General features: G+C 44.4%; 1 protein-coding gene across 2 annotated transcripts; it reads left to right on the top strand.

Annotated features, from left to right (window-relative positions):
* The first annotated feature begins 1,512 nt into the window (after positions 1-1,512).
* On the top strand, positions 1,513-14,888 carry tbc1d13 (TBC1 domain family, member 13). 2 transcript variants are annotated; one of them, XM_071363328.1, is made up of 13 exons: positions 1,513-1,632; positions 1,722-1,768; positions 4,151-4,224; positions 4,315-4,355; positions 8,531-8,592; positions 9,313-9,412; positions 9,589-9,671; positions 9,926-10,085; positions 10,898-11,108; positions 12,698-12,861; positions 13,160-13,320; positions 13,566-13,623; positions 13,735-14,888. In XM_071363328.1, the coding sequence occupies exons 2-13, from the start codon at positions 1,746-1,748 to the stop codon at positions 13,798-13,800; spliced, it is 1,203 nt and encodes a 400-aa protein (XP_071219429.1). In that variant the 5' UTR covers positions 1,513-1,632; positions 1,722-1,745; the 3' UTR covers positions 13,801-14,888. The 2 variants fall into 2 exon arrangements, with proteins under 2 accessions (XP_071219429.1, XP_071219428.1); XM_071363327.1 differs by lacking the exon at positions 1,513-1,632 and having other exon boundaries at positions 1,633-1,768.
* The last annotated feature ends 596 nt before the right edge of the window (positions 14,889-15,484 follow it).

Genomic DNA, 15,484 nt, shown 5'->3' with positions numbered 1-15,484 from the left:
CGAAGTAATTACAATTTAGCAATTAACACTGGAGTGATAGATGTAGATGAGGATGTGCAAGTAGAAATACTGGTGTGCAAAAGAGCAGAAAAAAACAAATAAACAAATATGGGGATGAGGTAGGTAGTTGGTTGGATGGGCTATTTATAGATGGGCTGTGTACAGCTGCAGCGATCGGTAAGCTGCTCTGACAGCTGATGCTTGAAGTTAGTGAGGGAGATATAAGACTCCAACTTCAGTGATTTTTGCAATTCGTTCCAGTCATTGGCAGCAGAGAACTGGAAGGAAAGGCGGCCAAAGCAGGTGTTGGCTTTGGGGATGACCAGTGAAATATACCTGCTGGAGCGCGTGCTACGGGTGGGTGTTGCTATGGTGACCAGTGAGCTGAGATGAGGCGGAGATTTACCTAGCAAAGACTTATAGATGACCTGGAGCCAGTGGGTTTGGCGACGAATATGTATCGAGGACCAGCCAACGAGAGCATACAGGTCACAATGGTGGGTATAACTATCAACACATGAAAGGTCCTTACCAGGCTTTACAAAAAGGTAATATTACTGCACGTTTCCAACCAGACGGTATAACCCCCTCACTCCAACTCGTATTAAATAATCCCAGGAGAACATGTATGACCTCATCAGGTAGATACTTAAACATTACATAGCACAACTGATCATGACCTTGGGCTGTATACCCACAGCCTATTAAGGCTGAACGCATCTCATATATGGTAAAGACAGTGTAACAGTATTACTTTAGTCCGTCCCCTCGCCCCGACCCGGGCGCGAACCAGGGACCCTCTGCACACATCAACAACAGTCACCCACGAAGCATCGTTACCCATCGCTCCACAAAAGCCGCGGCCCTTGCAGAGCAAGGGGAACCACTACTTCAAGGTCTCAGAGCAAGTGACGTCACCGATTGTAAGGCTATTAGCGCGCACCACCGCTAACTAGCTAGCCATTTCACATCCGTTACAACAGCATCTAAAGAAGAGTCAACAGTGTCCCGTTTCTTATACACATTAACGTGAGCATTTAAAATCTCACACCTGCGTTGCTTATATACTTCATCCAAAGTAACCCCACTATGTACCCTAGCAAATGTCTTCCCCAACAAGTCATATTTTTCTTTATCAGTTACGGCCATTTTTTGATCCACAACCAAAACTGGAATTCAAGTGAACTTGCTTCTTCCAGTCATCTTCTTCAACATAAACCATACATCCCCCAGCTCAGTACCCCTGCCTATTGTAGAGCAGAACTGTCTCTATGCATTTCTCTTGACAGACTTAATGACCCTACGTACTAAAGCTCTCTTCCTTTGGAAATCAAGTAGATTCTCAGGAGTCTTATTTCTACGCAACACTCTGTAAGCCCTATTTCTTTATTGAATAGCTGCAGTGCACTCTTCAGTCCACCATGGAACCACCTTCCTTTTCTCACCCACTTCATTCACTGGTAAGATCATCCCTCGCTGCCAAATGCTGATGTGCTGGTGAAGTTTACAGTGAGAGTCAGAAATAGTCAGAAATAGTGGTTTTCAAATATTAATGTTCATATTTTCAGTCAAACTTTTATAAGTTTGATTGCAAGAGAATTACACCTGATTTTTTTCTAATGAAATTGGCAGGTGAGATCTGAAAACAAACAGCAAAGTAATCTTTCCCAAGTGTCGTTGCGGATGTTTCACCATCGGAGTATTTTTCTTGTGGCACACAGGTCTTGGTTTTGGATTCATCCAACATGTCTAGCTCTTACAGAATCAGGTGAGATGTAGATTTGATGTATAAATGGAAAGTAGGCCATAACAACACCTTCGATTAAATGTGATATAGCTATGTTTGTCAATCGTAAATGTCATGTGATGCGTTCACTGTAATTGATCGTGGATTATGACGTGGTGGACTCTGAAAGCCCCGTAGGCTAACGTTAACTAGCTAGCTCTGCCCGTTGCGTTGTCTCGAGGAAATGGGAAATCATCTGCTAGCAACATCGAGGAAAATGTTAGCTTCATTGTACTGTACTACACTGCAGACAATGTTTTTAAATTCCAATCCGCTTGAATGGAATTGTTTTTCTCCTAGCTATCTGCTCTAGCTAGCTGGCTCATTCATAGGCTCAAGCAGTCCACCCCCTAAAGGAGCATTTAATTCGAGATTTTAATGAACGATGTAGTGGCAAACACGAGGAAGGAATAAGAGAAAATGCAGAACTGGTGCTAGCTACCTAATTCCTCAAATACAATTATGCAACTAAGCAAGGTTGCTAACATCATGCACACATTCTTCACTGATCAAAACAAACTTGAGACCCTTTTAAACGAGACAGTCAAACCTGTGCGTTGTATTTGACTTCATGTTAATTATAAGCCCCAAATACAGGGAGAAGTACAAACGAGTCTACTCAAGATGCAATGTTGCTATATAGCCTATTGCATAACATTTGCCCTATGCAATGGACATACTAACAGGACATCCTTTTAAATTCTTGCGAGACAAGGGCAGTTCAAAGCAGGACGCACTAAGTCACTTGTATTAAATATATTTACACTCCCGCTATTTGGCAGTATCAAACAGTAGCCAAGAAAATGCAGACTCTTTGTAAATAAAACGGTTCAAATGCCTACTACAGTAACCTATTTTCTTTGATGGCTGAAATTTTGCTGCAAGGCTTAGTTGCAAGAAGCTGAAGGTTACTCATTATAAAGCTTCCCTGGCGTTTAGGCTACTATTCACTCATGCTTGTGGACGTTCTTGTTCCAGGAAAAGACTGGATCCAATGTTATGAAGGGCAATCAAAGTTATGGTTTAACTGTGACAGCAAAGCACTTTTGCCTGGTGTTCGTTAATGATCTGAGGTCAGGGCTGGTGTCTCGTGAGCACTGGTGTTTGATGAAAAAAACAGATGAACTGTTTTCCCTTTGAATAGCCCCAAGCCTAGTAACTTTTCTGATCATCTGCAGTTTTCCAGAGAGCCATGACAAACAGGATGTAGCTGCCGGTGAAGTTTAGGAAAGAGAAATTGCTATTACAGGAGAAAGGCATACTAGATTGAAATCAAATAACTTTTTATTTGGTTCTGTTCAGTAGGTTAGAACAAAATCTGAATATCACAGATATGGTGTATGAAGAATGGACACAACTCTCTGACGTTGAATCGCTGAATAGCCAATCCTGTCAGTTCTACACACACTTCTTTCTATAAGACCTGCTGTAGCCTATAACCTACGGTCTGCTGTATAGACTAGGCCTCTGAGTTTTTTTGGCTAAATCGTTCACAATCAGTCCGCCCGATCTATTTTGAGTTCCTCTGGGAGAGTCAATACTGCTTTTCCTGGTAGTGGTAATGTAGCCTAACCACCACATCAATGGGTCCTGTTATTTGGCTGGAGAGTCAGCTGATCAGAACAGCAGGACAGCCCGCATTGATCATAGGGAGCACATAGGTGTCACTGTCTCAATGCAGTCCAGCTGTAAGAAGGGTGTTTCAGTGAATAGGCTAGTGGCAGTACTTCCGTTTTGAATGAGTCATTTAGCAGTGTTACAAAACAATAAAGGGCCACTTTGACCAAGTCCCTCCATTGAATATGTTATGTTGTACCATAAGAAGAGTTGGAGCAGGTTGTGTTGGTAAAATCAGAACGTCAAAGACCGTATACTTAGCAGTTGTCTAGGGTGGAAGTTGAACTACTTGACGATGTTGCTATGGGGGTCTATGGCTATAGGTACCAAGTTAGGGGGAGGGTATTTTGATCAACCCCCTCCTTTTCTGGGCACATGATTTGACCCCACCCCCCCCCCCCCCCCCCCCCGCAGTCAATGCACAAGGTAAACAAATGAAACTGCAGCCCTTTGTAGATTGTGACACAAAATAATGTGTTTTGCATTCTTTTGGATCCTTTCCTCCTTTATTTGTGGTTGTCACAGTAAACATATTAGTCTACCCACTCAGAACACCCAGTCCTATATTGTTTATGTCTGTCTGCTGCATGTGTAATGATCTGAATGAGGCATTATAGGAATGTTACCTTCCTCTTTCTTGATGGGAGGCATTATTTTATGATCTACGATGAATGCAAACAAACAATATGCCTCTTACAACACAACCTACTCTGAGATGTTATTTTTCCCTTTCTTGTGCAAATGAAGGATCCAGGATTTCAAGGTGGCCTTGAGTGAAGAGAAGCTTGACTTAAAGGTGCTTCGGGAACTTTGCTTCAGCGGTAAGCAAGAACTTTGCTTTCACCATTAAAAAAAAGAAGTATTTTTCCATATTTTATTAAGACATTTTCATGTTTCCTATCGCTCTACAGGTATCCCGTTTGAAGGAGGCATCCGTGCACTTTGCTGGAAAGTGAGTTGCTCCAGCCCTTTAATAGACAGAGTGCATTCGGAAAGTATTCAGACCCCTTGACTTTTTTTCACATTTTGTTACGCTACAGCCTTATTCTAAAATTGATGATGAAAAATTATTTCAATCTACACACAATACCCCATAATGACAAAGCAAAAAATCTGATATCAAATTTGCATAAGTATTCAGACCCTTTACTCTGTACTTTATTGAAGCACCTTTAGAAGTGATTACAGCCTTGAGTCTAGTTGGGTAAGATGCTACAAGCTTGACTCACCTGAATTTGGGGAGTTTCTCCTGGCTCTGACTGGGTCACTCAAGGACATTCAGAGACTTTTCCCGAAGCCACTTGTTTGTTGTCTTGGCTGTGTGCTTAGGGTCGTTGTCCTGTTGGAAGGTGAACCTTCGCCCCAATCTGAGATCCTGAGCGCTCTGGAGCAAGTTTTCATCAAGGATCTCTCTCTGTACTTTGCAGTCCCTGCCGCTGAAAAACATCCCCACAGCAGGATGCTACCACCACCATGCTTCACCGTAGGGATGGTGCCAGGTTTCTTTGACGTGACGCTTGGCATTCAGCCCAAAAAGTTCAATCTTGGTTTCATCAGACCAAAGAATCTTGTTTCTCATGGTCTGAGAGTCCTTTAGGTGCCTTTTGGCAAACTCCAAGCAGGCTTTCATGTGCCTTTCACTGAGGAGTGGCTTTTGTCTGGTCACTCTACCATAAATGCCTGATTAGTGGAGTACTGCGGAGAAGGTTGTCCTTTTGGAAGGTTCTCCCATCTCCACAGAGGAACTTTGGATCTCTGTCAGAGTGACCATTGGGTACTTGGTCACCTCCCTGACCAAGGCCCTTCTCCCCGGGCGGCCAGCTCTAGGAAGAGTCTTGGTGATTCCAAACTTCTTCCATTTAAGAATGATGGAGGCCACTGTCTTTTGGGGACCTTCAATGCTGCAGAAAAATGTTGGTACCCTTCCCCAGATCTGTGCCTCGATACAATCCTGTCTAGGAGCTCTACGGACAATTCCTTCGACCTCATGGCTTGGTTTTTACTCTGACATGCACTGTAAACTGTGGGGCTTTATATAGACAGGTGTGTGCCTTTCCAAGTCATGTCCAATCAATTGGATTTACCACAGGACTCCAAGTTGTAGAAACATGCTTTTTTTCACGAATGCACTTTTGTTAAATCATCACTCGTTTGGCTAAGTAGGCTGATTCGATGATAAATTAACAGGCACCGCATTCATTATACGCAACGCAGGACAAGCTAGTTAAAATAGTAATATCATCAACCATGTGTAGTTAACTTGTGATTATGTTAAGATTGATTGTTTTTGATAAGATAAGTTTAATGCTAGCTAGCAACTTACTTTGGCTCCTTACTGCACTCCTGTAACAGATGGTCAGCCTGCCACGCATGGATTGCAATGTAATCGGCATCCAAAAATGCAGATTTACCGATTTGTTATGAAAACTTGAAATCGGCTCTAATTAATCAGCCATGCCGATTAACGCAGATGCTACGCTACAGGACTGTTTTGTTAGAACAGACTGGAATATGTTCCGGGATTCATCCAATGGCATTAAGGAGTATACCACCTCAGTCGCCGGCTTCATCAATAAGTGCATCGACAATGTCGTCCTCACAGTGACCGTACGTACATTTCCCAACCAGAAGCCATGGATTACAGGCAACATCCATAGCTAAAGGGTAGAGCTGCTGCTTTCAAGGAGCGGGACACTAATCCGGGCGCTTATAAGAAATCCGGCTATGCCCTCAAACAAACCATTAAACAGGCAAAGCGTCAATACAGGACTAAGATTGAATCCTGCTACAGCGGCTCTGACAGTCGTCGGACGTGGCAGGGCTTAAACTATTACGGACTACAAAGGGAAACCCAGCTGCGAGCTGCCCAGTGACAGCCCACCAGACGAGCTAAATGCCTTTCATGCTCGCTTTGAGGCAAGCAACACTGAAGCATGCATGAGAGCATCAGCTGTTCCGGACGACTGTGTGATCACGCTCTCCGTAGCCAATGTGAGCAAGACCTTTAAACAGGTCAACATTCACAAAGCTCGCGGGGCCAGACGGATTACCAGGACGTGTACTCAAAGCATGCGCGGACCAACTGGCAAGTGTCTTCACTGACATTTTCAACCTCTCCCTGGCTGGGTCTGTAATACCTACGTTTCAAACAGACCACCATAGTCCCAGGTGCCCAAAATAGCGACTGTAACCTGCCTAAATGATTACCGCCCCGTAGCACTCACCTCGGTAGCCATGAATTGGTTTGAAAGGCTTGTCATGGCCCATATCAACACCATCATGCCAGAAACCCTAGACCCACTCCAATTCGCATACCACCCCAACAGATGTCTCAATTGCACTCCACAAAGCCCTTTCCCACCTGGACAAAAGGAACACCTATGTGAGAATGCTGTTCGTTGACTACAGCTCAGCGTTCAACACCATAGTGCCCAAAAAGCTCATCACTATGCTAAGGACCCTGGGACTAAACACCTCCCTCTGCAACTGGATCCTGGACTTGCCGACGGGCCGCCCCCAGGTGGTAAGGGTAGGCAATAACACTCCCTGTTCACCCACGACTGCGTGGCCAAATTCGAATCATTAAGTTTGCTGACGACACAGCAGTCATAGGCCAGATCACCGACAACGATGAGACAGCCTACAGGGAGGAGGTCAGAGACCTGGCAGTGTGGTGCCAGGACAACAACCGCTCTCTCAATGTGAGCAAGTCAAAGAGCTGATTGTGGACTATAAGAAAAGGAGGGCCGTACAGGCCGCCATTAACATCGACAGGACTCAAGTGGAATGGGTCGAGAGTTTCAAGTTCTTTGGATTCCACATCACCAACAAACTATCATGGTCCAAACACACCAAGACAGTTGTGAAGAGGGCACGACAACACCTTTTCCCCCTCAGGAGAAAATATTTGGCAATGGTCCCCAGATCCTTAAAGTTCTATCGAAAGCATCCTGCTCCATCGAAAGCATCCTGACCGGTTGTATTACCGCCTGGTATGGCAACTGATCAGCATCTGACCGGAAGGTGGAACAGAGGGTTGTGTCTACGGCCCAGTACATCACTGGGGCCAAGCTTCCTGCCATCCAGGGACTCTATACCAGGCGGTGTCAGAGAAAGGCTCAAAAAATTGTCAAAGGCTCCAGTCAACCAAGTCATAGACTGTTCTCTCTGCTACCGCACGGCAAGCAGTACCGGCGCGCCAAGTCTAGGACCAAAAGGCTCCTTAACAGCTTCAACCCCCAAGCCATACGGCTGCTGAACAATTAATCAGATGGCCACCCAGACTACACCCTCCCCCTCCCTTTTTTTTATTACACTGCTGCTACTCGCTGTTTATTATCTATGCATAGTCACTTCACCCCTACCGACATGTACAAATTACCTTAACTAACCTTTACCCCCGCACATTGACTTCTTGTAATTGAGTCTAGGCTACTGTTCAAATGTGGCTGTAATAGGCCTACATGTTTCTCCTTGCATGGTGTTGTGTTGCAAGTTTAGTTTTCTGGAAAGTCATTGTCAAGCTTTAAAAACCGAAGCCAGACTGCAACATTTTAGTAGCCTAGGACTGTGGCATGTGTCTGTACAGTTTATGTACACTTTCCCTCCGCTGCCCGCTGTAAACGGGACAGACAAAAGTAGCTCAATTGACATTGAATTCACAGATGCGAGTGCATCAGGCTGTAATTTCCTAAACTAGTTGACTCAACTGTTGACTAATTTACACACGTGTGTGTTTAGTAGTAAGGTGTACCCCACGTGTGAATGCTTTATTTTAGAACTTTTTTTGGTCAGTGTTATGAGTGATGATATGATGCAGCGCACTGGCTTGTGTGTGGATCTGGGAGGAGGAGTGTGTCTGTGGCAATGCACTGCCTTTTGGCGTGCAGCACGTTTGCAATGCAGTGCATCGGGGGTGGTATGGAGGCGGGCCAAAATGAATTGACAACCCAAATAATTGCGCGGGCTGGATGGAAACGTGTCACGGGCCGGATTCAGCCTGCAGGCCTTTTGTTTGACACGTGATCTACAGTATGTAGCATTAGCCTTAGTTTTAGTGCTAGTTTAAGCCTGTTCTAATGAATGGTTGCGATTCAAATTTCTGATAACTTGCTTCAATGTTTCCAGGTCCTGCTCAATTACCTGCCTTTGGACCAGATGATATGGGACTCCTTCCTCAAAAAGCAGAGGTAAACATGTCTCCAACAGTGCTGGTGGACATCAATTCTTTATTAACAGGAGGAGATTAATGGACATGTTTTGTACTCTGTGTATAAAGTGCATGAAAACATCTACTGCTCAAGTCTTAGTCACTGAGTGTGTCCTTCCATCTATGCCTGAATTATACCTCGGTAACTAACCGGTTCTTAGTCAAGTATATCCCTCCTGTCCCACTGGAGTTTACTTTTGAATCCTTCAGATTTTACCAAGTGTTTCTATACAAACAGCTGAGTCATAACCTGACCTATTAAAATCTCACACTAAAACACAACACCCAGCACCGGACAGCTATATCAGGTCTGCTCGGCCCGGGAAACAGTGATGGTGATGATGAGTCATGCTTGTCTGCTGCTTCTATTGGCTCTCTCCTCACATTATTCAAATACTTCAAATACTTCAAGTGTTTTTGGTTGATCCTGCCTGAATTGCCTGTACTGGCCCTGTCAAGAAACAATGCCTAGCCCCTAGTCAATTCATGTAAACCAGAGAGAATTGGGTCAGTACAAGAAATATGTTGGTATCTCCATGATATCATGGCTGTATCTTTGAGGACTTTTCCCCCCAAGTCAAAATCAAGTCAAATTGAACTCCTTAAAGGAAACTACTAGGTGTTTCAGACCTCCGATGGTCCCTGTCTCTTGCGGTTACCCACAGGCATAGAGATGATTGTATTTATTTGTGGCCCACAGGGAGGTGTATTCCCAGTTCCTAAAGGAGATGATCATCCAGCCAGGCATCGCTAAGGCCAACCTGGGCCTCTCCAGAGAGGACGTGACTATGGAGGACCACGTGAGTTTCCCCTCTCCCTCATTTTTTTTGCCCTCAAAACATGAACATTTCTTACTCTGATACACACTGCTGGACTGTCTGAGCTAATGTGTATAAATGATTTTTCACAGATTTCGCAGATCAGTCTCCCATACATTCATTTTCATGCCCTCTTTCTATCTTTCTCGCTCTCGCAGCCTCTCAACCCCAACCCAGACAGCAAGTGGAACAACTACTTCAGAGATAACGAGGTGCTGCTACAGATTGATAAAGATGTCCGGTAGGTCTGACTGCCTGGGCAACAAGCTAGGTACTTCTTTGGCTGACTGACGTGCATCTCCTTGTAATTTAAGTCACTCATCCTTCAGAGCAGGGGCGAGCAACTTGACTGGTGATTTAAAGTCTTAATGTATTCCAGTACCCAGTCATGTAATACCATCTCCAAAAAGGCAGAAGATTGGAAGCAGTGGCTCTCTCGTGGAAGCCTTATGTTCCACATAGGAATACACTAACTAGTGTATTTCATGACGGCAGGCGCTTGTACCCCGACATGGCGTTCTTCCAGCGGCCCACAGACTACCCCTGCCAGCTGATCCTGGATCCCCAGAACGACTACGAGACACTCAGGCGCCGTGTGGAACAGACTACCCTCAAGGCCCAAACTGTGGACCGCAACCGCAGCGGGGTCACCAATGTGAGTGAGAGGGGGAGAGTCGTGTGCGTTTTTGTTTCTCATGTGTATGAACAGACATATTGCTCTGTCAATGTTAATGCCTCCACTTCCGGAGGCTGCAGGGTGACCTTGTTTTGGTAATGCTAGGGGAAACACTATTCAGATGGGCTGACTCTACCACCCTGTGTTATGTTCAATCCCCCTTCTCCTGCTTTAAGCAATGCAGTCATGATGTGCACGCAGTGGTGCGTGTGTACTGCAAGGTCCAGGTGAGTGTATTGGCTTGACGATGATGGGTCGATAACCTTTATTTTACTTATGGGTGTTTTCAGTTTGTGTCCATTTCCATCCCATAACAATTGACTGGATGCCCCTCCAATGGTCTTCTATGGCGGAGAGCTGTAATGCTTCAACTGCTTTAAGAACTCTCACGAGTGGCTTAAATCTGTTTTGTCACCCTAAGCAATATGGTAGTAGATCCACGTTGCCCTCTGATTAGCCTCTGCTGAGTCCCCAACAACCGGATATTCCGGTTTTCAGGGAAAGAGCCTGTGACGTGACATCCGCTTTTGGACGTTAACAAAGCGACACTCCCTCTTAACTCCTCTACATTTACTGGATTGGTTGAACAGTGCAGAAGAGAACCTCCCCCAACAGTTTTTTTCCCCCTAGTTTCAGGCATTTATTTTACTCCTGCTACGTTAGGTTACCCTCTGATAGGCGTGGTAGAAATTTGGCCATATTGTGTATATCTAATCCAATCCTTTCAGAACTAGGACTTGTTTCTCATCCGGTCCTAATTCTTTCCTCTGTTTTCCCCTCCCCATCTCCAGGTGAGCTCCCCGGGCAAGGCCCTTAACCTGTACCCGTCCAACGAGTACGAGGTGCTGCCCAGCGGCTGCGAGGCACACTGGGAGGTGGTGGAGCGAATCCTGTTCATCTACGCCAAGCTCAACCCGGGCATCGCCTACGTGCAGGGCATGAACGAGGTGGTGGGCCCTATCTACTACACCTTTGCCACCGACCCCAACAACGAGTGGAAAGGTGGGTGCAGGAGGGGATGTGTGTGTGCGTGTGTATTTTGAGAGCATAGCAGAAGGCACATTTTCGTCTCTAGTGCAGATGGACAAATAAATTCCTATTGTATTAAATGCAAACATCAGCCCAATCTGCTGCTGCCTGCTGCTACTTCCTTATTTTAGCCCCATTCCACTGGTTTCTGCATCCGAATGCTAATGTTCTGTGATGGAATGGATCAAGCTGAGTCAGCACTGCCACCTACAGGACAAGTGAGGGATGGCCAACATTTCATAAGAAGTATTTTACTAACTAGATTTCAGTCCAATTTGCGACAGATTTTCATGCAAATATTATTAAAAAGGCTATGCGTGATGACGTAATGCACATAAAAACCACTTTTCCTCTCATGCAACGAATAAAAATTAAAGTAAGTTCAGTATGTTTCCATTGCATTTTCCACTCTATCTATGGTTTTATCACAAACTGTTGGCAAATAAATGGCAAACTTGCCGAGTCTTCTCTCTAGACAACAGTTCACTGACAAAGTGGACAGGTTAGGTTGTATGATGAGATGGATAAGATCAAGATCATTCTTATTTGTTAATTGGATGCTAATCACCGATCATCATGTCACTAACATACAAATTAAGACCCAGGATATTTATTGGAAATGAGCATCAAGCTCATCACTGTGTACTTTCGCCATCCTATGAAGTTCATCATAACTTATTTCATCTGTAGCCTAATAAACGGCATGTTTTTTCAAGTCGTAGTCGGACCACCACACAACGTAGCATCGGGTGACTGCAAATCTACCTCGACACGATAGTTATTCTATCAACAATTGCGCAAGAAATTGTTTTCACCCCAATTTGTTGCATAATTAATTTTACAGTCACAAAAAGATCCCACAATGTCGAACGAACAAATGTTGACCCCCTTTTTCTCCCCAATTTCGTGGTATCCAATTGGTAGTTACAGTCTTGTCCCATCGCTACAACTCCCATACGGACTCGGGAGAGGCGAAGGTTGAGAGCCGTGCTTCCTCCGAAACCCAGCCAAGCCGCACTGCTTCTTGACACAACGCCCGCCCGCTTAACCCGGAAGCCAGCCGCACCAATGTGTCGTAAGAAACACCGTACACCTGGCGACCGTGTCAGTGTGCATTGCGCCCGGCCCGCCACAGGAGTCGCTAGTGCATGATGGAACAAAAACATCCCTGCCTGCCAAACCCTCCCCTAACCCGGACGACACTGGGCCAATTGTGCACCGCCCCATGGGTCTCCTGGTCGCGGCCCGGCTGTGACAGAGCCTGGACTCGAACCAGGATCTCTAGTGGCACAGCTAGCACTGCGATGCAGTGCCTTAGACCACTACGCCACTCAGGAGGACTGACATTTTTGAAATTGTACCGACACTTCCTATTTCCATCACAGCTGTCTTGATTTGTTTTGATATGGTATGACTTTAGTTGCATAAAAACTGTTGTTGGAAACATGGTTACTGTCTATAATATATTTGATTGACTGGCAGTCGTGTTAACAGACAGACACAATTGACACTAGGTAGGGCATGATTGATCGACTGATTGATTTGCCTGTCCAACCAATCAGAGCACGCCGAGGCAGACACCTTCTTCTGCTTCACCAACCTGATGTCAGAGAACCGGGACATGTTCATCAAGAGCCTGGACGACTCGCAGTGCGGCATCACCTACAAGATGGAGAGCGTCTACTCCATGCTCAAAGAGAAGGACATGGACCTCTATATGAAACTGGTGAGCAAAGGCCTCCTGGGCCCAGTCCCAAAACCATCCTTAGGCCCTTTCCCTAGGCCCTTGTTGACTCCCCTTCATGGCTCTGAAAGGATACAAGTTCGTATGGACAGGGGAGAGGGGTAGATTTTGCAAAAGGTGACAGGTGCATACATTTATTTATTTTCATGTAATTACAAAAAGTGTGTTGGATTTAGTTAAATGACTTAATTTAGTGGGCTAATGTTTTGTTTGTAGTAATGATGGGGGTTAGTTAAATTGTTCAACCTCTTTCCCTCCCTCCCGCCCTTCTCTCTAACAGCAGGAGCAGAACATCAAGCCGCAGTACTTCACCTTCCGCTGGCTGACCCTGCTGCTGTCCCAGGAGTTCCTCTTGCCCGACGTCATCCGCATCTGGGACACGCTCTTCTCCGACCAGGACCGCTTCGACTTCCTCATCCTGGTCTGCTGCGCCATGCTCGTGTGAGTTCCCCCTTCTGTCCTGCCCAGCAATGAACCACTACCCCCTGGACAAACCCGCGTCCATAACCCCAGATTGACCCCATACCCAATTCCCCAAGTCTGTTGATTTTTTTTTAAGGAATGCAATGCAATTCCTGAATTGACTTGAATTTGGATGGATTTGGATAGGAATTTGATCTTACCGTATAATGTGTTATGTTTGTTATTTCTGTCCTGATTGGCATGCTTGTCCTGTGTGGTTTCAGACTGATTCGAGATCAGTTGCTGGCAGGAGACTTCACGGTCAACATGAGACTGCTGCAGGTAAGATCATCTAAAAGGGTCTATCCAAATAGTGGGGCCAATATAGGTCATGCTTGGGCAACTAAGGAGGTTTTATTTGACATTTGACTGATTGTCCATGTTCTTCTTCAGGACTACCCCATCTCAGATGTCCACACCATCCTGGCCAAGGCCAAGGAGCTTCAGGGTGGCTCATAGCCACCCCTCCCCCTATCTCCCTCTCCTGGATTTGGGGGATGCACCATTGAAACTGGTAACCCTAGGTGACAACAAGGCCCCATTGCACCCTGGGAGGGAGAGGAAGCCACCTGGTGCCGGGGTGGTGCACGGTTGGTCAAAGCAACCAAACTCGATACTTAGACTTCTTGTCTCACACTCACAGCCCGACAGTATTTCCACTCTCTCAGAGAGGGTGTGTGGGCTCAAGCTATTTATTTTTGCACTGAACACTTGAAAAAAATGACAATCTACATATATGAAGCAGAGAAACCAGTTACCCATACAACAGCGTCATTATAAAGTTTGTCAGTGCTATTATAACACTCCTAGGTTATTTTAAAACCAAGTTTTTTTTTTTTTTCAGTTTGTTTATTTTTTACATGTGAACATGGTTCTTTTTTATTGTGGCGCTCGTACGAAAGACGAAATATAATACTACCGTGTAAAATCTAACCACAACAAAAAATAAGTATAGATTGTTACTAGGATCGTATGCCTTTGGTAATGGGCAATTGAAACGTGAAGGTCCTCTCTGTTTGTTTTCAGTTAAACTCAGTCTGGCCAGTTTAACGCCAACCAGTTGTGTCCTCTCCCTTGAATTTCCAATATTAATGTATGTTTGAAAATGTTGGTATCAATTGAATGGGGTGTGAAACCTGTACCTTACTCACTAACCCAAAGTGCATGCTTATACGTTAGCCCAAAAGCTAATGAAGCAACAGGCAGGAAGGAAACGCTAAATTAACCCTTTCATTGTCTTAAATCTAGCCTTAGGGGGAAATTGATATGATGATGATGATGGTCTATTTTATTGTAAGGGCATTACTTTGCAAACAAAACAGTCAGATTAAATTGGGCATTCAAGTTTTTAATATATTTTGAGTCATTTCTGGTCGCATTAAAAAAGTGGTTCACATGTAAAGCATAATAAATGGAACATTAATGACATGTTAAGTGAGGAATAACACATTTTGCTCTGCATACTGTTGGATAATTAGAGAGAACAAATTATTTGATAATAATAATTAAATATGTATAATTAATGACATTAAAATGCTATGATAACATTTCTGTATTCAGGTAATGGAATTGACAGATAACAGAGTTGACAACTGAAAATCACTAACATTTAATGTGTTACTGTTTTTTTTTTATCTCAAAACGCTAACAGTTACCACAAAGTTAATGCACCATTGAAATGTACCTTTTCAAACTGTAGGACCTACATAATAATGTGATACTTTGTTAAGTACACAGAGAATGGTATGCTTTGTAATGACAATTTAATCATTATTGTGACAATGATACAGCTCACGAAACAGTTACCTTTTTACTGTTTGCGTTTCAGTTTTATTGGCACTCCCTAGTATCGCCATCCATTTCGGTCTACAGTACATTCGGAAAGTATTCAGACCCCTTAACTTTTTCCACATTTTGTTACATTCCAGCCTTATTCTAAAATTGATTAAATGTTTTTTTCCCTCAATCTACACACAATACCCCATAATGACAAAGCAAAAACAGGTTTTTAGAAATGTTTGCAAATACATGTATTTAATCACATTTACATAACTATACAGATCCTTTTCTCAGTACTTTGTTGAAGCAGTGATTACAGCCTTGTCTTCTTGGGTATGATGCTACAAGCTTGGCACACATGTAT

This window comes from Salvelinus alpinus, chromosome 24, assembly GCF_045679555.1.
Source record: "Salvelinus alpinus chromosome 24, SLU_Salpinus.1, whole genome shotgun sequence".
Lineage (NCBI taxonomy): Eukaryota > Metazoa > Chordata > Actinopteri > Salmoniformes > Salmonidae > Salvelinus > Salvelinus alpinus.
This window is presented reverse-complemented; position numbering and strand designations above follow the sequence as displayed.

What these genes read in the sequence shown, in the direction of transcription:
- tbc1d13 (XM_071363328.1), top strand. Translation starts at nt 1,746, where the DNA reads ATGTCTAGCTCTTACAGAATCAG. An exon ending in TCGGGAACTTTGCTTCAGCG is followed by an intron (nt 4,225 to 4,314) that starts GTAAGCAAGAAC and finishes ATCGCTCTACAG; the next exon opens with GTATCCCGTTTGAAGGAGGC. An exon ending in GTCTGCTGCGCCATGCTCGT is followed by an intron (nt 13,321 to 13,565) that starts GTGAGTTCCCCC and finishes GTGTGGTTTCAG; the next exon opens with ACTGATTCGAGATCAGTTGC.